This window comes from Pristiophorus japonicus, chromosome 1 (genome assembly GCF_044704955.1).
Source record: "Pristiophorus japonicus isolate sPriJap1 chromosome 1, sPriJap1.hap1, whole genome shotgun sequence".
Taxonomy (NCBI): domain Eukaryota; kingdom Metazoa; phylum Chordata; class Chondrichthyes; family Pristiophoridae; genus Pristiophorus; species Pristiophorus japonicus.
Window position 1 is genome coordinate 441,395,368 of NC_091977.1, and position 26,636 is coordinate 441,422,003.

The 26,636-nt window shown below is 48.2% G+C and overlaps 1 protein-coding gene and 1 long non-coding RNA gene across 3 annotated transcripts in view; one reads left to right on the top strand and one right to left on the bottom strand.

Annotated features, from left to right (window-relative positions):
* LOC139275800 (uncharacterized) overlaps positions 1–26,636 on the top strand; it is a 172,392-nt gene that overhangs the window by 24,626 nt on the left and 121,130 nt on the right. The window lies entirely within an intron of this gene.
* The window catches only part of colec12 (collectin sub-family member 12), a 416,325-nt gene that overhangs the window by 24,201 nt on the left and 365,488 nt on the right, over positions 1–26,636 (bottom strand). For both annotated transcript variants that reach the window (XM_070892992.1, XM_070893000.1), the window contains 3 exons: positions 25,026–26,072; positions 20,289–20,744; positions 15,615–15,751 (listed from right to left, as the gene is read on the bottom strand). In XM_070892992.1, coding sequence (XP_070749093.1) covers positions 15,615–15,751; positions 20,289–20,744; positions 25,026–26,072 — 1,640 coding nt within the window. The remainder of the gene's footprint in view (positions 1–15,614; positions 15,752–20,288; positions 20,745–25,025; positions 26,073–26,636) is intronic.

Genomic DNA, 26,636 nt, shown 5'->3' on the forward strand with positions numbered 1-26,636 from the left:
AATTACTGCTGAACAACCTCTTTTACTTTGAAAGACAAATTTTATATTTGTGGAATGTAAAATTTCTCCATTATGATACAAATTGTCATAGATTTTTAAAATAATAAAAAAAATTTCACCTTCGACCTTAATCCCATTTTTTACAACATCCGGCAGGTCCCACAGCGTCCTCCATTTTGGTCCTCCCCATAGCGTTGCTGGTAAGTATTAACGGCCAGCAAAAGGAATGGCGGATTGGTGACCTCAGACGGCGTGCAACGCCAAATTAACATCACCATGGCCAACTTTGACCCTAGCACTAAGTTCAGCACTGGGTCATAACCATGCCAGGGAAACCCAGCATGTAAAGCTGTCAGCATCTCTTAAAGGGACAAACACATTTTTCAGGTAAGTTTGCACTTTCGATTTTTTGATTTTTTTTTGATTTTATTGAAGTAGTTGCTTGCTACAATAGTTGCTAAAAGTTTTTTAAGTGTAGGGAATGCTACTGGATACTTTTTAGGCCTCGGATGTTAAAGGAAGGCCTCTGAGAATACAGAAAATGCTGCAAATACTCAGCAGGTCAGGCAACATCCGTGGAGAGAGAAACAGAGTTCACATCTCAGTTCAAGATGTGGCCTGAGCTGCTGAGTAGAATCATAGAATGGTTGCAGCATAGAAGAAGGCCATTCGGCCTGTCGAGCCTGTGCTGGCTCTCTGCAAGTACTGGGTCCCTTGCTTTTTGTGGTATATATCAATGATCTCGACCAGGCCAACATCCCCAGCATCGAAGCACTGACCACACTCGACCAGCTCCGCTCGGCGGGCCACATTGTTCGCATGCCTGACACAAGACTCCCAAAACAAGCGTTCTACTCGGAATTCCTACATGGCAATCGAGCCCAAGGCAGAGGAAACGTTTCAAGGACACCCTCAAAGCCTCCTTGATAAAATGAAACATCCCCACTGACACCTGGGAATCCCTAGCCAAAGATCACCATAAGTGGAGGAAGTGCATCCGGGAGGGTGCTGAGCACCTCGAGTCTCATCGCTGAGAGCATGCAGAAACCAGGCGCAGGCAGTGAAAGGAGCGTGCGGCAAACCAGCCCCACCCACCCTTTCCTTCAACGACTGTCTGTCCCACCTGTGATTCCCGTATTGGACTGTTCAGTCACCTAAGAACTCATTTTTAGAGTGGAAGCAAGTCTTCCTCGATTTTGAGGGACTGCCTATGATGATGAGATTTGAATATAGGGAGTATGATTAAGAAGTTTGCAGATGACACTAAAATTGGCTGTGTGGTTGATAATGAAGGGGAAAGTCTTGGACTGCAGGAGGATATCAATCTACTGGTCATGTGGGCAGAGCAGTGGTAAATGGAATTTAATTCAGAGAAATGTGAGGTAGTGCATTTTGGGAGGGCTAATAAAGAAAGGGTATACACATTAAATGGTAGGCCACTTAAAAGTTTAGATGAACAAAGAGATCTTGGAGTGCTTGTCCACAGATCCCTGGCAGATAAGGTGGTTAAGAAGGCATACGGAATGCTTGCCTTTATTGGCTGAGGCATAGAATACAAGAGCAGGGATGTTATGCTTAAATTGTATAATGCTCTGGTTAGGCCACAGCTGGAGTACTGCATGCAGTTCTGGTCGCCGTATTATTGGAAGGACATGATTGCACTAGAGTGGGTGCAGAGGAGATTTACTAGGATGCTGCAGAGAATGGAGAATCTTAGCTTAAGACATAAATAGACAGTTTCTTAAACGATAAGTGAATAAGGGGTTATGGAGAGCGGACAGGGAAGTGGACCTGAGTCCATGATCGGATCAGCCATGCTCGTATTAAATGGCGGAGCAGTTTGAGGGGGGCGTATGGCCTACTCCTGCTCCTATTTCTTATGTTCTTATGTTCTATGAGGACAGATTGGATAGGCTGGGTTTGTTCTCATTGGAACAGAGGAGGTTGAGAGGAGACCTCATTGAGGTGTACAAAATTTTGAGGGGCCTGGATATAGTGAATAGCAAGGGCTTATTTCTCTTGGTGAAGGGGTCAATTATGAGGGGGCATAGTTTTAAGGTGGTTGGTGGAATGTTTTGAGGGGAGGCTTCTTCACGCAGAGGGTGTGGGGGTCTGGAACTCACTGCCTGGAAGGGTGGTGGATGCAGAAACCCTCACCACATTTAAAAGGTGCTTGGATGGGCACTTAAAGTACCGTAACCTGCAGGGTTACGGACCTAGAGCTGGTAAGTGGGATTAGACTGGATAACCTCTTGTTGGCTGGTGCAGATACGATGATAAGTACTGCAGGGAATCGAATATGGCCAGGGTGATCTCCTGAACTCGTTTTGATCGCCTGGATGGGTTGGAGAGGAATTTTCCCAGATTTTCTTTCCCCAATTGGCCTGGGTTTTTAATCTGTTTTTGTCTCTCCCAGGAGATCACATGGCTCCGGTTGGGATGGAGTGTGTAAGGTTTCGGTGCAAGGGGTGTTGCAGTTGTGTGGGGCAGACTGGTTGGGCTGGGTGCTCTTTACCTTTCCGTCATTGTTCATAGGTTTATATGTAATCTTCAGGACTGCTGACCGAGGGCCATGTGGCTCTTTGTCGGCCGGCGTGAACACGATGGGCCGAAATGGCCTCCTTCTGCATTGTAGATTTCTATGTTTCTAAGAGCACATCAGCTAATCCCAGTACCCTGCCATTTCCCCGTAGCTCTGCAATTTTTTTTCTTTCAGATACTTATTCAACTCCCTTTTGAAAGCAGTGATTGAGCCTGCCTCCACCGCCCTTTCAGGCAGTGCATTCAAGATCCTAACCACTCGCTGTGTAAAAGTTTTTTCTTATGTCGCTTTTGGGTCTTTTGCCAATCACCTTAAATCTGTGTCCTCTGGTTCTCGACCCTTCTGCCAATGGGAACAGTTTCTATCTATCTACTCTGTCCAGACCCCTCATGATTTTCAACACCTCTATCAAATCTCCTCTATATCTTCTCTGCTCGAAGGAGAACAATCCCAGCTTCTGCAGTCTATCCACATAACTGAAGTCCCTCATTTCTGGAATCATTCTCGTAAATCTTTTCTGCACCCTCTCTTATGCCTTCATATCCTTCCTAACGTGCGGTGCCCAGAATTGGACACAATACTTCAGTTGAGGTTATGAGGGACCAATGTTTTACGCAGGTTCATCATAATTTCCACGCTTTTGTACCTTATGCCTCTATTCATGAAGCCCAGGATTCCATAATCTTTTTATAACTGCTTTCACAAACTACCCTGCCTCCTTTTACAATTTGTGCACATATACCCCAAGGTCTCTCTGTTCATGTACCCCCTTTAGGATTGTACACTTTAGTTTACATTTCCTTGCCTCATTCTTTCTACCAAAATGTATATCTTCACACTTTTCTGCATTAAATTTCATCTGCAACGTGCCCACCCATTCCAGCAGCCTGTCTATGTCCTCTTGAGTTCTATCATTATCCTCCTCACTGTTCACTATACTTCCAAGTTTTGAATAATCTGCACATTTTGACCTTGTGCCCTGTACACCCACATCCAAGTCATTAATATATATCAAGAAAATCAGTGGTCCTAGAACCAACCCTTGGGGAACACCACTGTATACCTTCCTCCGGTCCAAAAAACAACAGTTCACCACTAATCTCTATTTCCTGTCACTTATCCAATTTCTTATCCATGCTGCCATTGTCCCTTTTATTCCATGAGCTTCAACTTTGCTGCCAAGCCTATTATGTGGCACTTTGTCAAGTGCCTTTTGGAAATCTATGTACATCACGTCAACCGCATTGCCCTCATCAACCCTCTCTGTTACCTCATCAAAAAACTAAGTTGGTTAAACATGATTTTCCTTTAACAAATCTGAGCTGGTTTTCCTTAATTAATCCACACTTGTCCAAGTGACTGTTAATTTTGACCCTGATTATTGTTTCTGAAAGCTTCCTCACTACCAATGTTATACTGACCGGTCTATAGTTGCTGGGTTTATCTTTACACCCTTTGTTGAACAAGAGTGTAGCATTTGCAATTCTCTAGTCCTGTGGCACCACCCCCATTTCTAAGGAGGATTGGAAGATTATGGCCAGTACTTCCGCGATATCTTCATTTACTTCCTTCAGCGTCCAAGGATGCATCCCATCCGGTCCTGGTGACTTATCTACTTTAAAAACAGCCAGCCTTTCTAGTACTTCATCTTTATCAATTCTTATCCAATTCAGTATCTCCACTACCTCCTCCTTTACCTTGTCTATGGTAGCATATTCTTCCTTGGTGAAGACAGATGCAAAATATTCATTTAGTACCTCATCCATATCCTCTGCCTCAATGCGTAGCTCTCATTTTTGGTCCCTAATTGGTCCCACCCCTCCACTTACTATCTGTTTACTATTTGTATGGCTATAGAAGACTTTTGTATTACCTTTTATGTTAGCTGCCATTCTATTCTCATACCCTCTCTTTGCCCCTCTTATTTTCTTTTTCACTTCTCCAGAATTTTATGCTGGCATTTCAGATTTACAGCATCCACTTGCAGGGGAGGTTAAGACACAGAAAGGGATGAAGCAGAAGAGGAGGAATCCGAAGATGAGAAAGCAGAAGTGGAGGAAGAATATGGAAGGATGCCTCCCAGACAGCCCTTTTGTGGCCGGGTTAGCAGGGATGAAATCGTCCGCCTGCTGTCCCAGTAACCATAACCCCAATTCCCCTTTCAACGGCATCCCACACCTTACCTTCCCTCTGTTACTGACCATCACAGTGTCCTCTTGGTCACAATGCTGAATAAAATCCACCACAAAGCAAACTTTCCAATCCAACTGTATACAGCTATTCATCCAAACTGACATCAAGAAATCAGCTCATCACCCTTATGCATTCTCTTAGTCACTGTCTCATGTGTGCCTTTGCCTATCCTACTGATGTCATGCAGTACTACCCCAGTGGCTGCAGCATGACAGCTGGAAGGGAAGGCTGCTCACTTTCAGTGGGGGAACACTGCAAATGGCCTTGAAGAGCTGGTGGCTGGGAGTGTCAAATCAATCCTCTTGTTTTTCTTCACTCTCCTCTCCTTCTTCTTGGTCACCCATTGGCTGGCAGGCTGTATTTCTTGGGTGTGCGCAATGAGGAAGGCACAATAGTGGAGTTGTGGTGGGGGGACTATGGGAAAGCAAGAGGGGCATGCCAGAAGGAAGATAATGTATGAGGATACTAGCATTTTGTATTCTTTCAGCCCTGCTGCTGGACAAGGGTTCAGCCATGCCCCTGCCAAGAATGGCCTCCACTGTCTCCTCCAACAGGGTGAGATGAAGCTAGGAATGGGAGATGTGCCTTGTGTTTGGTACAGATTGTTGGTAAGTGAGTAATGGGAGTGGGGGGGGGGGGGGGAGGCGGGGGATGGAGGCACTGGAGACGTGCATTGAGCAGTGTGTGAGGCTAATAATACAGTTGGTAGGAGACAACTTGAAAGGATGTATTCACTGACCTTGACCACTGGCCTGAGGTCATGAAGCTTCTTTGGGCACTGGAGCCAGGTGGTGGGGGCGAGACTGCTGGCAGTGATGGCCTCAGTGATGTGATGCCACATCGCTCTTTCTGGAGGGCATCCTGGCCCCTGTGGGTAGAGGACCTCTCTTCCAGTGTTGAACCCTGCTCAAAGCTGGAGTGCTGCGTGCGAGACTCGGGCTGCCCCTTTCCTGGCTTGCTGTTAGTTGTAAAGCACTTTTACCATTTTTTTAGTTGTGGAAGATAATTTAGCTTTCAGAGCTGAAGACTGCCATTTAGGAATTTGAATGTTTATGTTTCTTTTGTAAGGCAATAAGGGCTAAAAATGCATGTTTTCACTTAATTTTAATTGTTATTACTTTTGGATGCATTGTCCCTTTAATTCACAGCCCCTTTAATTGCCCACAATGCCTTACAAGCTTCACAGCCTCGCTCTCACAGGCTATAAGAAGCTGCAACGCCGACTGTGGATGGAAACTTTGGATCGGAGGCCTCCATTAACGCCACCAGGAGGGTGTTGATGGACAGACGCACCAACGTTATCGTCCTCGACCAGGCCAACATCTCCAGTATTGAAGCACTGACCACACTCAATCAGCTCCGCTGGGCAGGCCACATTGTTCGCATGCCTGACACGAGACTCCCAAAACAAGTGCTCTACTCGGAACTCCTTCACGGCAAACGAGCCAAAGGTGGGCAGAGGAAATGTTTCAAGGACACCCTCAAAGCCTCCTTGGTAAAGTGCAACATCCCCACTGACACCTGGGAGTCCCTGGCCAAAGACCGTTGTAAGTGGAGGAAGTCTCATCGCCGAGAGCATGCAGAAACCAAGCGCAGGCAGCGGAAAGAGCGTGCGGCAAATCTGTCCCACCCACCCTGTCCCATCTGTGACAGCGACTGTGGTTCTCATATTGGACTGTTCAATCACCTAAGAACAAATTTTTAGAGTGGAAGCAAGTCTTCCTCGATTCCGAGAGACTGCCTATGATGATGATGCACGCTAAGTTAACGCTGCGCTTCACATCACCAACTCCCAGTGCAAGTTGTTGGCCGGTAGCACTGTGGCCATTTTCAGCAGCCATTAACTCGAGTTGCCGGTGACACCGACAGTTCTTGTGGCGCACATGAATTTTTACCCCTAAATTTCTTTAAGCCTTCGCGATAGTCATAGGTCCCAGTTTTGCTGCTCTTCTTTATACCTTTTGACACATATACATTTTTGAGGTCTGGTGACCCAAACCGAACAAAGTATTCTAAGTGTGGCTTGACCAGTTCATTGTGAAATATTAGCATAACTACTGTAAAGTTGTATTCTACTGTTTTATTCATCCTAGAATGATGTGCCCTAATTGCTTTGCCACATTGTCTGGACAATGAAAATTACATGGCTACTTCAAGTCCAAAAATTAAGTTTTCAAGAGTATGTTTATTGACTTGCATATTTTAGCCCCGAAAACAGCCTGCACCCCTGAGGAATGCTATTTTTTTCTTACAGTATTTTGAATGGATCTTTCTACATGGTTGGGGTCTGAGGGTCAGAGGCCTGGCGAAGCCAGCGCCCCCTCAATTGCGGGCAACTGCCTGATTTTCTGGTTGCATGATGTGAGGAAGAATAGAAAAGCAAAATATTATTTAAATGGAGAGGGAGTACAGAATTCTGCGGTACAGAGGGATCTAGGTGGCCTCATAGTTGCTGGAGATGTGCTTGCCTGCCCCATACAAATTAGGTGCCCTACCATTGACCTACAAACTCTGGTGGGGTCAATATTGGAGGCCACCGGCAAGTGCGATCCCCTTCTAACCACTAGGATTGTGTCTCATTGTTTCAAGTTCAATTAAAATACCATATCAGTATTTTGTTTATTAAGACCTGATTAGGAATGAGATTGAGAGTTATCAAGTTAGGTCCAGAGAGATAGGGAATATAACAGCTTCTGAACTGCTAAACTTGGTAATGTCTGCAGAAAAGGCAATTAGTAAAGAAGAACAATTACACTGTAAGATTAATTAGATATTCTCGGGTTTTGCTTAAGTAAGACTTGGTAGCCAGGGTGAAACATTGCAGAACCTCAAATATTAAATGGGTTGCAGAGGCTCCATGCAAAATGTCTATTAAGTGTAGGCTTGATGGTTCAAATAGCCTTTTCACATTCCATGCTTTCTTAATTTTTTATAAGAACATAAGAAATAGGAGCATGAATAGGCCATACGGCCCCTCGCCTGCTCCGCCATTCAATAAGATCATGGCTGATCTGATCTTGGCCTCAACTCCACTTTCCTGCCTGTTCCCCATAACCCTTGACTCCCCTATAGTTCAAAGATATCTCAGCCTTGAATATATTCAATGACTCAGCCTCCACAGCTCTATGGGGTAGAGAATTCCAAAGATTCACAACCCTCTGAGAGAAGACATTCCTCCTCATCTCCATCTTAAATGTGCGACCCCTTATTCTGAAACTATGCCCCCTAGTTCTAGATTCCCCATGAGGGAACACATCCTCTCATAATCTACTCTGTCAAGCCCCCTCAAAATCTTATACGTTTCAATAAGATCACCTCTCATTCTTCTAAACTCCAATGAGTACAGGTCCAACCTGCTCAACCTTTCCTCACAAGACAACCCCTTCATCCCAGGAATCAACCTAGTGAACCTTCTCTGAACTGCCTTCAATGCAAGTATATCCCTCCTTAAATAAGGAGACCAAAACTATACACAGCACTCCAGGTGTGGCCTCACCAATACCTGGTACAGTTGTAGCAAGACTTCCCTACTTTTATACTCCATCCCCCTTGCAACAAAGGCTAACATTCCATTTGCCTTCCTAATTACTTGCTGTACCTGCATGCTAACTTTTTGTGTTTCATGTGCGAGATCACTCTGTACCAGAGCATTCTGTAGTCTCTCTCCATTTAAATAATATTTTGCTTTTCTATTCTTCCTACCAAAGTGGATAAACTCACATTTTCTGTCTCCCTTCTTTCCTGGGGCTCAATTTTCCCAGGCCATTTGCACCGTTTTTTTGGCACGCGGCGTTTTTTCTGGCATACTTATTTCCCCCTGGAATCTGCGCCGGCGAAACTGCTTTAGTTACGACTTTTCTACGTTAGTTTCTTTTGATGTCATGGGGTGTTCCCTCATGTCTGCGTCAGTTTTCAGCATTTTTCGCAGTTTGCCCCAAATTTTTTTATCCTAGGTCGGCGTATCTGGCCACTCCCGAAAAACCTTCTGGTGAGTTAACAGAAAGCAGCGCACATTGAAAAATTGGCACTGAAAGATGCCATTGTTTTTCATCAAAGTTTTTGGAGAGAGTCTCTAACACTTGAAATAGCCATAATAAAGTTCAACTTTTTAATACCTTTCAACGGAGTACATGGAAGTTTCTTAGATTTCTAAAGTTTTTATGAGTTGGGGGGGGTGGGGGTGGGGGTGGAGAGGAGAAGTCACAGACCTGGGTGTGGTCCATCCATACAGACCTTGGGGAGCAAGAACAAAGAACCTGTCCTGCCTGCTGTGTTAATAATGGAACAAATAATGAAAATGATTCGGATTTAATGTAAAATATATTTTATTCAAAGGTTTAGCAAACAGTTCTTTGTACTTAACTTAACTTTAATAAAATTATTCTTGTATCAAACTTTAAAGTTTTCAGTTACGAATACTTACAAACTTTAAGATCACTTACTAACTTTTAAACTTGTAACGTTACATAACTTACAAAAATCTTTTAATTTGAGAACAAGTTACAACAGTAACAATAATAATAATAACAACAGCAGCAGCAACAAAGAAAGGTTGCACCCATCTCTCCTGCATCTTATTCTAAGACCACCCACCGTGCTTGTTCTTGGTGACGCCACCACCCCTGCCCACAGGCGGTGGCGCAGTGTAACTGGGGTTGGTATTGTTATGTATTTAACCCTTGGCAACCTGTATCACACCATCACCAGAGGGCCTACCTGTTACAGTCCCAAGGGATCCCAGCATCCTTTGGGAGCACTGTATATAAGCAGGCCACCCACGTGGTACCTGCACTCTGGAGTCTTATTAAAGGAGCTAAGGTCACACTTACTCATTGCTCACAGTACTCAGTTTCATCCTTTATTATGAGCTTATCAATTGGCGATGAGTTAACGAACAACTGCGCGAAAATGCAAAGAACAGTTGGTATCCTGGAGAAGTTCACAGAAGGGGACGATTGGGAGGCCTTCTTGGAGCGACTCAACCAATGCTTTGTGGCCAATGAGCTGGAAGGGGACAAGAATGTTGCCAAACGAAGGGCGATCCTCCTTACAGTTTGTGGGGCAACAACCTATGGCCTCATGAAGAATCTTCTAGCTCCGGTAAAACCAACAACCAATTCCTATGAAGAATTGTGTATGCTGGTCCGAGAGCACCTAAATCTTATGGAAAGCGTTTTGATGGCGAGGTATCGGCTCTACACGTGTCAGCGGTCAGAGGGCCAGAAAGTGGCGAGTTACGTCGCCGAACTAAGGCACCTCGCAGGACATTGCGAATTTGATGGATTCCGAGAACAAATGCTGAGACTTTTTTGTGCTTGGCATTGGCCATGAGGTAATCCTTCGCAAACTGTTGACTGTTGAAACACCGAATCTGAGCACAGCCATAACAATAGCCCAGGCTATTATGTCCACCAGCGACAACACCAAACAAATATCGAGGTTTCGGCCAGTACTGTGCCCAAAATAACGTCGTTTTCGAGCAGGAATATACACGCCGGCTGCTGCATGACCTCAGATGACCCAGAGTCCACCATCAATCGCTAATGCGAGGCAGTTAACACCCTGTTGGTGTTGTGGAGTTGATCATTGGGCCCATCATGCCATTTCAAGCACTATGCGTGCAACGGCTGCTGAACAATGGGACACCTCCAGCGAATGTGCAGGCGAGCTGCAAACCCTGCAAACCCTGCAAACCACCACATTGCAGAGGAAGATCGATCCATGGTGGATCAGGCTGAATTGGAGACTCAAACCGAGAAGGCAGAAGTGTACAGGGTACACACCTTCACCATGAAATGTCCACCAATAATGTTAAAAGTTGAACTGAATGGAATTCCAGTATCCATGGAACTGGACACGGGTGCGAGTCGGTCCATAATGAGCAAAAAGGCCTTTGACAGGCTGTGGTGCACAAGGCACACAGGCCCAAGCTCAGCCCCATTCACACCAATCTAAGAAAATACACCAAAGAACTGATCCCTGTAACTGGCAGTGCAGAAGTCAAAGTCTCCTATGATGGAGCAGTACACGAACTCCCACTATGGATTGTGCCAGGGGATGGCCCCACACTGTTTGGCAGAAGCTGGCTGGGAAAAATCCGCTGGAACTGGGCCGACATCCGCGCATTTTCGTCTGTCGATGATGCCTCATGTTCCCAGGTTCTGAGCAGATTTCCATCATTGTTCGAGCCAGGCATCGGAAGATTCTCGGGGGCGAAAGTGCAGATCCATTTGGTTCCCGATACGTGACCCATCCACCACCAGGCACGAGCGGTATCGTATATGATGCGAGAGAAAGTGGAAATTGAGCTGGACAGGCTTCAGCGAGAAGGCATCATTGCACCGGTGGAATTCAACGAGTGGGCCAGTCTGATTGTCCCGGTACTTAAAGGTGACGGCATGGTCAGAATTTGTGGGGATTATAAAGTAACGATTAACCGTTTTTTGCTACAGGACCAGTACCCGCTACCCAAGGTAGACGACCTATTTGCGACCCTGGCTGGAGGGAAGACGTTCACCAAGTTGGACCTGACCTCGGCCTACATGACGCAGGAGCTGGAGGAATTTTCGAAAGGCCTTACCTGCATCAACACGCACAAAGGTCTGTTCATCTTAAACAGATGCCCGTTCGGGATTCGGTTGCCGTGGCAATTTTCCAACGGAATATGGAGAGTCTGCTAAAGTCGATTCCTCGCACCATGGTTTTCCAGGACGAAATACTGGTTACAGGTCGAGACACCATCGAACACTTGAAGAATCTGGAAGAGGTTCTTAGTCGGTTGGATCGTGTGGGACTCAGTTTGAAACGCTCGAAGTGTGTTTTACTGGCGCCGGAGGTCGAGTTCTTGGGAAGAAGAATCACAGCAGATGGCATCAGACCCACTGACACCAAGACGGAGGCCATCAAGAACGCGCTGAGACCACAGAACGTGACGGAGCTGCGGTCATTCCTGGGACGACTCAACTATTTTGGTAATTTCCTACCCGGGTTAAGCACCTTGCTAGAACCCTACATGTGCTACTGCGCAAGGGAGATGACTGGGCTTGGGGGAATTCACAAGAGGCTGCTTTGAGAAAGCCAGAAATCTGTTATGTTAAAACAAACTGTTTGTTCTATATAACCCATGTAAACGATTAGTGCTAGCTCGCGATGCATCATCATATGGGGTCGGGTGTGTGTTACAACAGGCTAACGAATCAGGGATTTTACAACTGGTTGCCTAGGCTTCCAGGAGTTTGTCCAAGGCCGAAAGGGCCTACAGCATGATTGAAAAAGGGGCTCTTATGACGTGAAAAAAATGCACCAGTATTTGTTTGGCCTCAAGTTTGAGCTTGAAACTGACCATAAGCCGCTTATATCGCTATTCTCAGAGAGCAAAGGGATTAAGACCAATGTTTCTGCCCGCATCCAAAGATGGGCGCTCATGCTGTGGGCATGCAACTATGTAATCCGCCACAGACCGGGCAGAGAGAACTGCGGTGATGCTCTGTCGGCTACCATTGCCCACCACCGGGGTGGAAATAGCACAGCCTGCAGACTTGCTCATGGTGATGGATGCATTCGAAAATGAAAAGTCACCCATTACGGCCCACCAGATCAGAATCTGGACCAGCCAGGATCCTTTACTGTCCCTGGTAAAAAAACTGTGTCCTCCATGGGAGTTGGTCCAGCGACCCAGCGGAGATGCAGGAGGCAATTAAGTCGTTCCACAGGCGCAAAGACGAAGTGTCCTTGCAGGCGGACAGTTTGTTGTGGGGTAATTGCGTGGTCTTGCCCAAGAAAAGCAGAGAAATGTTCATTCGTGACCTACACAGCACCCACCCAGGCATAGTAATGATGAAAGCCATAGCCAGATCCCATGTGTGGTGGCCCGGCATCGACTCAGATCTAGAGTCATGCATGCGCCAGTGCAACACTTGCTCTCAACTGAGCAATGCACCCAGAGAGGCACCGCTAAGTTTGTGGTTGTGGCCCTCCAAACCGTGGTCTATGATCCACTTTGACTATGCGGGCCCATTTCCAGGCAAAATGTTCTTGGTTATCGTGGGTGCTTATTCAAAATGGATTGAGTGTGTAATAATGTCTGTAAGCACGTCCGCTGCCACCATCGAAAGCCTACGAGCCATGTTTGCCACTCACGGCCTGCCTGATGTCCTAGTCAGCGACAATGGGCCGTATTTCACCAGTGCTGAATTCAAGGAATTCATGACCCACAATGGGATCAAGCACGTCACATCTGACCCGTTCAAGCCCGCATCTAATGGCCAGGCAGAACGGGCAGTTCAGACCATCAAGCAAAGCTTGAAACGCGTGTCGGAAGGCTCCTTGCAGACCCGGCTGTCCTGAGTGCTGCTCAGTTACCGCACCAGACCCCACGCGTTCACCGGAGTTCCCCCAGCTGAGCTGCTCATGAAAAGGGCACTCAAAACAAGGCTCTCTCTTGTCCACCCTGATCGCCATGGTCACGTAGAGGACAGGCAGCATCAACAAGTATGTACCATGATCGTGCAAATTTGTCACGTGATATTGAGGTCAATGATCCTGTATTTGTGCTCAATTATGGACATGGTTCCAAATGTCTCACTGTTGCAGTCATAGCTAAAGAAGGGAATAGGGTGTTTCAGATTAAATTGGCCAATGGACTAACGTGCAGAAAGCATTTGGACCATATCAAATTGCGGTTCACTAACAGCTACAAACAACCCGAAGAAGATACCACCAACTTTGACCCTCCAACATACACACAAGTAGCAACCGACAACATGGTTGACCACGAAGCCGAACTCACCATCCCCAGCAGCCCGGCAAGGCTGGCAAGGGAGCGAAAAGCCCCAGATCGTCTCACCCTGTAAATAAGTGTACTATTGACTTAATGAGGGAGTGATGTTATGTATTTAACCCTTGGCAACCTGTATCACACCACCACCAGAGGGCCTACCTGTTGGGAGTCCCAAGGGATCCCACGTCCCTTGAGAGCACTGTATATAAGCAGGCCACCCACGAGGTACCTGCACTCTGGAGTTTAATTAAAGGAGCTAAGGTCACACTTACTCATTGCTCACAGTACTCAGTTTCATCCTTTAATATGAACTTATCAGGTATCAAGCTTATTCTTTCTATGATCTTGGGTAGTGTGCATCTGTTGGGGGCGATGCGGGGGGGGGGGGCACGCTGCAATGTGGAGGGCCCAGGCGGCAATGTGGAGGGCCCGGCTTGGGGCTCTTCAGAGGCTGCTGTGGGGATTGGAGTGTGAGTGGCAGTTGATTCTGTCAATGGGCGCGAGGTCTGGGTATGTTCCCTTATTGCAGCAGCTAACTCCAACATGCCGTCCCTCATTTGCCCTGACGGTCTCAACGACCTGCAACATTCCCTCCCTCATGTTGAGCAAAACTGTGTCAACTACCTGTGACATTTCCTCCCTCATGTTCAGTGACAGTGTTTGTACCATCTCTGACATTCCCTCCCTGATGTTCACTGACAGCACATCAGCTATCTGTGACATTCCTTCCCTCATGGTCCCTGACATTGTTCCCATTTCTCGTGAGATTGCTGTTACGTCTCCTAACAGTCCCGCGACCTACTGATGGTGTCCAGGAGTGTGTGCGTAAGGTCAATGCTCTCCCCACTCATTGTCATCATCTGAACCACATCGATTTGTTCCTGCACCTCAGGAGAGCGCGGTCGAGCTCTCCTTCCCCCTCCTCTCTACAAGTGTGGCTCACACCACACCACTGGGACCCGCAGCCTCGGAAGGTGGGGCTTATTGTGCAGTGGCGGATGCTTTTCTCCAGGCAGGACCCATCAAAGCAGTGATCCTCTCTTCCAATGGTGTCAGTGTCTGCAGATTTGATGTCAGTGACTGCAGATTTGCCAGGCCTCCTCCTGTTCGAGTTCTTTTCCTTTTATTATGTGCCATCTTCCACTGCTATGATGAAAATGTAACTTTTTAGAGAGGATGTCTTTCTGCTGGGTTCGACATAAACAGCTGGTCACATTTACAATTGTAATTCCATTGAATAAATGAAAATATTACTTACACTAACAACTTGACCAAGGTCGTGCCACTTCTTTTTACACTGGCCTCGAGATCACGTGGTGGTCACCATTGTGCAGTAATCTTTTGCAACTTGTTTCCAGCGTTTCTTAATTTCTTTGGTTGGAACATTTTTGTGACCTCTGCTGGTGTCCAACTCCTGCCATCTGGTCTCAATCACAGTAACTAGTGCCGCTACTTCATCCTGTGATTGGTGCAGATCCGATTTTTCCAATGCTCTCACACAGCACTCCTTCTCACACAACTGGCTCTTTAAAAATGGCCGATTGCCAACCCGGAGCTGTACTGCGCATGTGCGTCCACTGAAATAACGTCAAAAACGTCACTTTTTTGTCGCACATGCGCAGAAGGTGCGGCATCGTTTTTTTGGCGCAGACAGCAGGCTCCACCCCCCTAGGAGACTGGACACGCTGCGCGGCGCCAAATTTGAATTACATTGGGGAAACTTTGGCACAATATTTCTGGCACATTTCTGGCCTAGAAAAATGGGCGTAACTCTAGCAATACGCCAAAAAATGGGCTTGGGCAAAATTGAGTCCCAAAATAGGGACATAACATTTGCGGTTTTCTGATCAACTGGGATCTTTCCAGAATCTATATAATATGCTACATAATAAAATTGAATAGTTTTCAGAGAACAAGACATTTATATCTGTTTGGCCCCATTTGAACCCAATTTACAAGGTTAAAGAAAAATTTTGTGAACCAAGTGTGCCTTAACCTCTAGTCCTTTACTTTTGATATTTCTGAAGCAAATAAGAGTTTTTACAAATTTGAGTAAAATAATATTGAGGCATTTTAGATTTTGATTCATTTTTTTGGTACCTGTTCTTCGCGGTTATTAATTATAATCATGTTGGATGACATGTTTTTGCATAGATTTTTTCCTTCTTCAAATTCAACAAGATCAACGGAGAAATAGTAACATTTATCCTTAAAATTCTTCCATTTAGGTGGACAACCTTTAAGAAAACACAGATAAGGAAATTACTGAAGGTATATTTAAGTAGTACAAGAAAACATAACACATTTTTAAAATAATTTTTTAATTTTCATTTGGTGTTCATCAAGTGAGCAAGGTTTAGTCTGGGGAATGGAACATTTTCCATTTAAGGCATCCAGTATTGGCACCAAATTTTCCAGTTATTTCACAGCTAACTGAAGACCTTCGATTCTGTCCAACAATATTTATTGCAGGGGTTCTCCCACTCATGATTGGAAGAGCCGTAGAAAACCCAGAGGAGCACCCCTATTGCATTGGTGTAACATTTTTTCCATTTTCCATATCAACCAGCCTGAGTGAAATTACCAATTCGAGCCAGATTAGGGACAGTTTGTATTGTGGACCAAAGCCCACTAGGAAGTGTAGTGAAGATACCCAAACTCATTTCACGTTAGATCCGTAAAGCCAGCTGACTCAGGAAACTTTCTCCCCATCAGTCTGAGCTATATTTCAACATTGGTCCCACAGATAAAAGGCTAATATCTGATCCACTGTGTCACCATGTTTAACTTCACCTAATTACTGTGGCAACATTCACTGCACTTCTAGCTTATTAGGCCATTTGAAAAGGCAGTCATCTTTCTGGGCTATTTCGATGAAGTCAGATAAGAGGACATTTTTGAAAATATATTGTCTTGAGTTTTTTTACAAATTCCCATTTTATGGCAATGAGAGGGACACGTTTTAATAGCCATGTTACACATTACCATTTGAAAATCAGTGAAGTGTGAAAATCTATTAAATCTATCAAATTGCAGCTCTATGTAATAAATATTTATGAAAACAATATTTACCAAAGCCACTGTACCCTTACGACCAATTCCATCCCCTTCCCCGGTAACTGTCTCAGGTTGAAATAGACTGTTTCTATCCACAAATACCTATTTAACCCCAAGCTGAGCTTCCAATCCCATCACTCCTGTGCTTGCTGAACTACATTGGTTGTCCTTCATTGGCTACCCTGCCCCCCAACGCCTCAAATTTAACATTTTCATTCTTGTGTTTAAATCCCTTGATTGCCTCGTCCCTCTCTACCTCTCTAATCTCCTCCAGCCGAGAACTCTGTGTACCCCCAACTCTGTGTTCCTTCAACTCTGGCTTCTTGTGCATCCCCCACTCCCTTCGCCAGACCACTGGTGGTCGTACCTTCAACTGTTTAGGCTGTAAGCTTTGGAATTCTCTGCCTAAACCTCTCCTCCTCCCTTTCGTCTTTTAAGGCCCCCTTTACAACACACCTTTTTGACCAAACTTTTTGTCACCCCTCCTAATATCTCCATCTTTGGCTCGGCATTGATTTTTGTCTGATTCCCTGATATAGTGCCTTTAATATAGAAAAATATCCAAAGGTACTTCACAGAAGCATAATCCGATGAAAATGACCCTGAGTTGAAAGGGAGGTTGGCGGTTGTGTGCAATTACAAATACAGATCTACATTTAATAATTAGAATACAGGAGAATACAGCATTAGAAAATACTATACAATTCATCTAGCTAGTCTTACTGTATAGTTCATATCTTGCATTTGTTGTAAGAAACTTCTAATTGTTACATAACCTGGAATGTATTGTGTATCACCAGCCAATTGCTATTTTTGATACCTATATTCAGATGCTGTACCGCGGTGTCAGCTTCTAGGGCTTTCTAGATTGCACAGTAACTTTATTTCTATTCTGGCACAGTTTCAATTTAACCTTTGGAGTATAATAGGATTTTATTAAGCATATAGAGGTGAGAGATAGTGTGTGCTTAAAGTGTGAAGACATTTGTGAAAAAAAGTGTGATGGAGAGTGTATGCGTTTGGTCTGGCTTGAAGTTGATGTGCAATGCTATTGGTGTAAGGGATTTGGTTCCTACTGTAATTGGCTGCAGAGAAGCAAGCTGATGCTATTGAAGCTCCATACCTCCAACTAGTGGAATCACTGTTCAATAGGATATGGTGTGTGTCTATGTTGTGATCAAGAGGTTGTTAAAATACACTTACACATTAGATGCCAGTTGTACTGCTCACCTTGCAGCTTGTGTAGAGTGCCTGATACCAGTTGCCCATCTAGAATGGGTTGAAACCTCATTTGGCAGCTGTCTGATGACCAACTAAGACTATCCTCTTGGGGGAAGATTGTGGGTTGTAAGCAAAGTCACTTTACGGTTGAGTTGGCTCCAAGGTAGCACACCTGGCAATGAAAGTCTGGAACCAAGTCCACTCTCGGTGGCAGACTAGGTAATCCAATACTTGAGTCAGGCAGGTCCCCAGTTCTCCAGGTCACCGTTAATGATTGAGCAAACCAGTTTGATAAATAATGGAATTTGGAAGGTCAGATTTGTCACTGGGGCCTTTGATTCTTCTTATCTCACTTCAGGTAACCCTCCAAGTCAATGCCCTAATGATTAGCTTGACCCTTGTGGACCTAAAGCAAGAATCTTACCAGTGTGCTGTGCTGGCAGCCTGTGGGATTTTAGTTATTTAAACTCCAGTAATAGTGCTACACACTTACATAGAGTTACATGAGGCCTGAATTTTAACTAGGAGGCGGTAGGAAGCATGGGGGTGTGGGTGCTGTAATGTGGTTGGGAAACCCAGGGAATGGGTTCCCCTCAGACCCAGCTGAATATAACGGCAGGACCTGATTAACATTTTGTTTCTCTGTTTCCTGCTCGCAGAAAGCCAGTTGGATAGGTGGCTGGTTGCCGGGCGAGTAGGCCTGCGGCACAGGTCGCAGAGAATAAGAGGAGGAGGGGAAGGAGGGGGTCGAAAGGCTGGAGATCGTTGGAGGGGGTCAGAAAGCTGGAGGTTGGAAGGGCAGTCAGGGGCCTGGGATCAGAGGGCGGAGCGAGATCGGAGTCCAGAAGAGGGATCGGAAGCCAGAAGGGGGAATCAGAGGCCAGGGGATGGGGGGGTTGGGTTGGAAGGCTGGAGGGGGCTTTGGAGGCCTCGAGGGGGTGTTTGGAAAGGTAGGGGGTGTCCGCTTGCAGGGGGTTGGCGAGGCATGAATGCTGGATCCAGCAGGTAAGTGGAAAGGCACTTACCTCCTGGATCCAGCAGTCCTCGCCTTCCTTTAGTTGTCAGGTTTCCTGAGGTTTCCAAAGTTGAATTTAAAATGGAGCTTCAAAATGAAGCATGCAGCCTCATTATAATATTTAAAGTGCCAACCGCTTTCTGAGAGCAGCTTGGCCGCCCGCCCACAACCCCCACTTCCATTAAAACCAAAAGTGTGTGGGTTAAGTTCGGGATTCAGATTTTTAACACTTTAACCTCCCACCCGACCCCACCCACCTAAAACAGGCTAATCTGCGCAACTAGCCTATGCTGACATGTATGTTCCACACGGGCTCTTGGGTGTTATCAAGCCTTGTGCTCTGCCAACCTACATTAAACATTTAGACTTAGTGTTGTGTGTTCCTACAAGGAGGGACTTTATACTCCATTTTGGGAAAACCAAAACGTTACCTGTGGAGATTTTGCAGGAGCTTGGTTTGGGGACCTTTAAATAAAGTGATGTGTTTCTGCAGATGCCAGACACCCAGCTGAGCAAAAATAAATGCCTGAAAATGGGTAAGTCATCGGACTTTGTGGGTTCGACTTCTAATCTAAATTAACTGTTTCAGTTTGTTAGTGCTGTGTTGTATCTGTACCAGGAAATGCAGAATGACAGTAAAACTGCTAAAAGCAGCCAAAGGTGCAATTTTCCCCACTTGACCAGTGATAAAACCAAATGGGCAGTGACTCATTGGAATTTTGTTAGGCAGGGGTATTAAGAGTTACGGAACCAAAGTGGGTAGATAGAGTTAAGGTACAGATCAGCCATGATGTAATTGAATGCCAGAACATGCTTGAGGGGTTTAATGGCCTACTATTAGGTTCCTATGGACAACTCTTTAAGAGACCCAGTGCAGACACATGGGGCTGAACAGCCTCCTTTCCTGCAGAAAAATTCTGCAATTCTAAGTAGATGGGAGCATAAAGTCATGTCACCTTTTACTCGTGTAGACCTTTTTAATTAAAAGTAACAAAAATAGGAACTTCATTCCATATATGAGCAAAGAAGAACTCTTGTTATATTCATATTAAATAAACTGATCTGATAAGTAATGAATTCGTACTTTCTTTAATATAATTAAATTCATGTGGAATTGTAGCTTAGTACTAAATGTACATAGTACTAAATGTACACACAAAAAATATTTAACACAAAGTCTGAAAAATAAACATGAAAAGTCACATTTTTTTATCATATACATTGCAAATTGGTTCTTGTAATGTTTCTGGAGCCAGACAATTAGAGAAATAGAGTGGTGGATCTTAATCTTCACTGTCATGTGGAAAACTGGTGGTAGCAGATTGGCTGCCCATTGTACATCCTGCTCGATTGAAGTCAATGGAAAGGATAGAAAGTATATCAGGTGACTGATCCACTAACACCAGATTTTTGGCCAGCAGTGAAAGTTAAAACCTACCCCAGCGAGTTTTCCATTCTAGCACATAATTAAAGATTTTTACCATTTAGTTTTGGGGAAACTGTTGAAGCTTGGTTTATTAGTCCTATGGGACCTGGGGGGCCTGGTGGACCAGCAGGACCTTTGGGTCCTGTTCGGCCTGGCAGTCCTGTTGGGCCTCTACTTCCTGTTGCTCCAATTTGACCTTGTTCTCCTGGTTGTCCTGGAGGACCTGCTTTGCCTGGTAGTCCATCCAGACCTGGTAGTCCTACGCTTCCTTTTGCTCCTGGTGTACCTGGTCTTCCATTTGAACCCTTTTGTGCTTTCAAGCCAACAGAGCCTCTATATCCTTGACTGCCCCTTTCTCCTTTAGATCCTGGAAGGCCTCGCGAACCTTTTGGACCCATCAATCCAGGTTCTCCTACTTCTCCAGGATCACCGTTTTGTCCTTTTGTTCCCTTATTGCCAATTGGTCCTTGTATTCCTTTATCACCTTTGGGACCTCTTGGACCAGGAGGACCTACATTTTCATAAAAAAAAAACATTTTAGTACAGGTTGTATAGATGGAAATTAACTTATTGAACACATTTCCATAATTTCTGAGATACTTCAATGGTAGGCACCCCTCTTGTAACTGGCCATGGAGGCTTGAGGCCTTCGATGCATCTGGTGGGCTCAGTGTAGCACAATGCAACTAGTTGCGTGGCACAAAATGCACTGCAGCCTGTGGACAAACTGATTGCAGAGTTCAATGGGGCTTTAAAAACTATCCAAGGTAGATGTTAGCCCCATAGTGCAGTTGGAGGCCTGGAAACAAAATTAAAGATTTCCTCCTGTTGGGCTTCCTGGGCCGCACTCAGGGCAAGGCATGCTCAGCCCACTGACCTGATTGTGGGGCTGGGAGCAGGTGTAGTCCTCGAAACCCCACATGAAAGTAACCAATCGGCACTGCTCTCTTCCCTTCCATCACCGCTACACACTTCCCCGCCATTGCTGTCGCTCCATCCCATTGCTGCCATTCCCCCCATCGCTGCTCCTCCCCCATCGCTGCTCCTCCCCCATCGCCACTCCCCCCATCGCCCACTCCTCCCGCATCGCCGCTCCTCCCCCATTGCCGCTCCCCCCATCGCCACTCCCCCCATCGCCCACTCCTCCCCCATCGCTGCTCCACCCCCATCGCTGCTCCTCCCCCATCGCCACTCCCCCCATCGCCCACTCCTCCCCCATCGCTGCTTCTCCCTCATCGCCGCTCCTCCCCCATTGCCGCTCCCCCCATCGCCCACTCCTCCCCCATCACCAATCCCCCCATCGCCCACTCCTCCCCCATCGCCGCTCCACAACATCACCGCTCCTCCCCCATCGCCGCTTCCCCATCGCCACTCCCCCCATCGCCGCTCCCCCATCGCCGCTCCTCTCCCATCGCCGCTCCTCCCCCATCGCCGCTCCTCCCCCATCGCCGCTCCTCCCCCATCGCCGCTCCTCTCCCATCGCCGCTCCTCCCCCATCGCCGCTCCTCCCCCATCGCCGCTCCCCCCCATCACCGTTCCCCCCATCGCCGCTCCTCTCCCATCGCCGCTCCTCCCCCATCGCCGCTCCTCTCCCATCGCCGCTCCTCCCCCATCGCCGCTCCTCCCCCATCGCCGCTCCCCCCCATCGCCGCTCCCCCCCATCGCCGCTCCCCCCCATCGCCGCTCCCCCCCATCGCCGCTCCTCCATCGCCGCTCCTCCCCCATCGCCGCTCCCCCCCATCGCCGCTCCCCCCCATCGCCGCTCCCCCCCATCGCCGCTCCCCCCATCGCCGCTCCCCCCCATCGCCGCTCCCCCCCATCGCCGCTCCTCCATCGCCGCTCCTCCCCCATCGCCGCTCCCCCCCATCGCCGCTCCCCCCCATCGCCGCTCCCCCCCATCGCCGCTCCCCCCCATCGCCGCTCCCCCCCATCGCCGCTCCCCCCCATCGCCGCTCCTCCCCCATCGCCGCTCCTCTCCCATCGCCGCTCCTCTCCCATCGCCGCTCCCCCCCATCGCCGCTCCTCCCCCATCGCCGCTCCCCCCCATCGCCGCTCCCCCCCATCGCCGCTCCCCCCCATCGCCGCTCCCCCCCATCGCCGCTCCCCCCCATCGCCGCTCCTCCCCCATCGCCGCTCCCCCCCATCGCCGCTCCCCCCCATCGCCGCTCCCCCCCATCGCCGCTCCTCCCCCATCGCCGCTCCCCCCCATCGCCGCTCCCCCCCATCGCCGCTCCCCCCCATCGCCGCTCCCCCCCATCGCCGCTCCCCCCCATCGCCGCTCCCCCCATCGCCGCTCCCCCCCATCGCCGCTCCTCCCCCATCGCCGCTCCTCTCCCATCGCCGCTCCTCTCCCATCGCCGCTCCCCCCCATCGCCGCTCCTCCCCCATCGCCGCTCCCCCCCATCGCCGCTCCCCCCATCGCCGTTCCCCCCATCGCCGCTCCCCCATCACCGTTCCCCCCATCGCCGCTCCTCTCCCATCGCCGCTCCTCCCCCATCGCCACTCCCCCATCACCGTTCCCCCCATCGCCGCTCCCCCCCATCGCCACTCCCCCCATCGCCGCTCCCCCCCATCACCGTTCCCCCATCGCCGCTCCCCCATCACCGTTCCCCCCATCGCCGCTCCTCTCCCATCGCCGCTCCTCCCCCATCGCCACTCCCCCATCACCGTTCCCCCCATCGCCGCTCCCCCCCATCGCCGCTCCCCCCATCGCTGCTCCTCCCCCATCACCGTTCCCCCCATCGCCACTCCCCCATCACCGCTCCCCCCCATCGCCGCTCCCCCCATCGCCGCTCCTCTCCCATCGCTGCTCCCCCCATCGCCGCTCCTGCCCATCGTTGTTCCCCCCCCATCACTGCTCCCCCCCCATCGCCGCTCCTCCCCATCATTGTTACCCCCCCATCACCGCTCCCCCCCATCGCCGCTCCTCCCCATCGTTGTTCCCCCCCCATCACTGCTCCCCCCCCATCGCCGCTCCTCCCCATCGTTGTTCCCCCCCCATCACTGCTCCCCCCCCATCGCCGCTCCTCCCCATCGTTGTTACCCCCCCATCACCGCTCCCCCCCATCGCCGCTCCTCCCCATCGTTGTTCCCCCCCCATCACTGCTCCCCCCCCATCGCCGCTCCTCCCCATCGTTGTTACCCCCCCATCACCGCTCCCCCCCATTGCCGCTCCCCCCCATCGCCGCTAGCCCATCACCGCTCCCCCCATCACCGCTCCCCCATCACCGCTCCCCCATCACCGCTCCCCCATCACCGCTCCCCCATCACCGCTCCCCCCATCACCGCTCCCCCATCACCGCTCCCCCTTCACCGCTCCCCCCATCACCGCTCCCCCCATCACCGCTCCCCCCATCACCGCTCCCCCATCACCGCTCCCCCCATCACTGCTCCCCCCCATCGCCGCTCCCCCATCACCGCTCCCCCATCACCGCTCCCCCCCATTGCCGCTCCTCCCCCATCGCTGCTCCTCCCCCATCACCGCTCCCCCATCACCGCTCCCCCATCGCCGCTCCCCCCCATCGCCGCTCCTCCCCCATCGCCGCTCCCCCATCACCGCTCCCCCATCGCCGCTCCCCCATCGCCGCTCCTCCCCCATCGCCGCTCCCCTATCGCCGCTCCTCCCCCATGGCCACTCCCCCCATCGCCACTCCCCCCCATCGCTGCTCCCCCCCCCATCACCGCTCCTCCCCCATCACCGCTCCTCCCCCATCACCACTCCCCCCCCATCGTCGCACCTCCCCCATCACCACATCCCCCCCATCGCCGCTCCTCCCCCATCACTACTCCTCCCCGATCGCCGCTCCTCCCCCATCATTCCCCCATCACCATTTCGCGCAGTGCCACCCCTTCCCTATCATCGCTCCACCCCATCAACGCACCCATTGCTGCTCCTCTCCCATCACAATCACTCCTCCCCCCTATTGCTTCTGCTTGTCCCCTCCATCTCTGCTGCTTACCCCCAGCATCGCTGCAACTCATCCCAGACCCAGATCTCTCTCCCTGCCCTCCTCCCAGACTCAACCCTGAGCCTGAACTCCATCGACCGCGATGTCCCGACCACAAACCCAATCCCAGACTCAATCCCCAGACCAATGCACCTGAGAGCCGCTGCACCTGTATCAGCAGCCTGATCTTGTAATCTTCTTCGCTGGCAGGCTCTCATCGTCTCCCCAGCTCCATTGAAATGAGCCCCAAGACCCGATATCAGGGAGCCTCGGGCCTCACTAATCAGTTGCAGGGGATAAACCCTCTGCCAATCGTACACCAATAATTTAGATACGCATGAATTTCAAGGTCTTTATTTGTCAGAATAATGGTAAGAATGTTAAGAAAGCTTTGTACCACTAAGCCCTCCACTTCCACAGTCTACAGACAACCGCTTCAATCATAGACTCCCTCCCACTCAAGATCTCTATATACTTTTCTCAATGCCTAAAAGAATAAAATAAATGTACTGATGATATCTCTGTAAGCCTCAAACCCTTTTCTTGAAAGTTACTGATCCAGTCCTTTTTAATTGACCTAGAATTGACTACTTTTTCTAGTAATCTGTTCCACTATCCTGTTCAGTTTGTGCTATTGCATCATATAATCCTGTAAAATACTATAAAGAAGCATACTAACATATAGACTAAAATATCTGTGTGAATATGGTCAAAAGTTTGAAATCGGCTCCTTTCAAATTGTCCCCATACATTTGAAAATGAACATCCTCAACTGGATTGAATTGACCAGACTTAAAATAAATTCATTTCACCATAGTTTTGAATAATTCACAGAAAATGCTTACCTTGAAGAATTGTGAAGTTTTTAATCAACTGAGCATGCTTTGTGTCTACAAGTTTCATTTCTTCCATGATCATGGACAAATTGCCAACCTCAATATCTAACCTGGCCTTCATTACACCTTGCTGTGCTTTGAGGAGAGAGCTGTCCACACGGATGTTGTCCATGTTGGTGGTCAGGATGGCTAGCTCATCCGCATGTTGACTCAATGTATTGGTACAAGTGGTTTTTATACCATTCAAGTTGCTTGTCAGTGATCGAAGATGTTGCACAGTCCAACTGATATTGCCAATAATACTGCTGATGTCTCTCTCATTTATATCCATGCGCACTTCAAGTTGTTCAAAACTGGCAGATGTTTTGTTTTCATGAGCTTTTTGATACTGCTGTAGATCCTTGAGACTCTCTTCATGAATGGTAGCCATGAAACTAATATTCGCAATCTGGCTACTGAGAGAGTTCAGTTGATTATTCATATCCTCCAAAGTGTCACTATTACTAGTCACTATAACTGAGTTGTTCACTGCTTGTAATTGTAGGTATTGCAATTTCTCTTTTAGCCAGTCAGTGTCTTTTCGTGCTTGAACTACAGTCTGTTGGAGAGCCTGCCAATCGTTCCTTATCTTCTGGATGGCCTGACTGGTATCATCAACAGATTTCTGCAGTGCACTGAATAAATCCCTTTGCTGAATCTGTGTCTGATTTAATTGACTGAGATTTATAACTATATTGCTTTGAGACTTGGTTTGTCCTTGCATGTCATTTTGTAGCTTACCAGTGTTTTGCTCCAGGTTGGTAATGAATCCAATGTATGTCAATAAAGTCTGGTTTATGTCTCTGATTGATCTTGAGTTGCTATCCAACAAGCTTTTCAGGGAGTTATGGTTGGTTGTCATTGATTGGTCAGTCTCTTGTAGCTTATCCAGTGCAACTTTGTTTTTGGAGGCTTTGTCTGCAATGTCACCAAGCTGGTTCTGAAGGAACTGGATATCAGTTTTGAAATTGGACAGCTCTGTAGTGGTACTTTGATCTTTCGCACCAGACTGGTCATCTACAAAAGATAGGGTACATGTATGGGCAATAACAAAATGGGTAATCACAAAGATATTAAAGGAGAAACAATTCTGTAGATGTGGTTAATGCAATTTCCACTCCTATCTGTTTAATGGACACTAAATTTGTATAATAAATATTAGTAGGAATAGTTCCCACACAGAGCCCAGCACATTTACTATCTGACTGACTTGAAAAGTGGTAACTCAAATGCTACAGGTCAATCAGAAGCCACATTATTTTCAAAACACTTGGTGGGGGGTGGTGTGAAATTTCCACATGCCTCAATTGGTGGTGGTAACCTTCCGGGGCCGAGACTTTTAGTCCATCCCCGCCGCTGAATTGGACTGAACCGGCAATCTCCGGCGCTCCACTTTCGCTTTCTATAGGGATCAAGGGGTATGGAGAGAAAGCAGGAAAGGGGTACTGAGGTTGAATGATCAGCCATGATCTTATTGAATGGCGGTGCAGGCTCAAAGGGCTGAATGGTCTTCTCCTGCACCTAATTTCTATGTTTCTATGTTTCCTTTGGGGGTGGGTCCGGGGGTGCTACTGGGGTGAA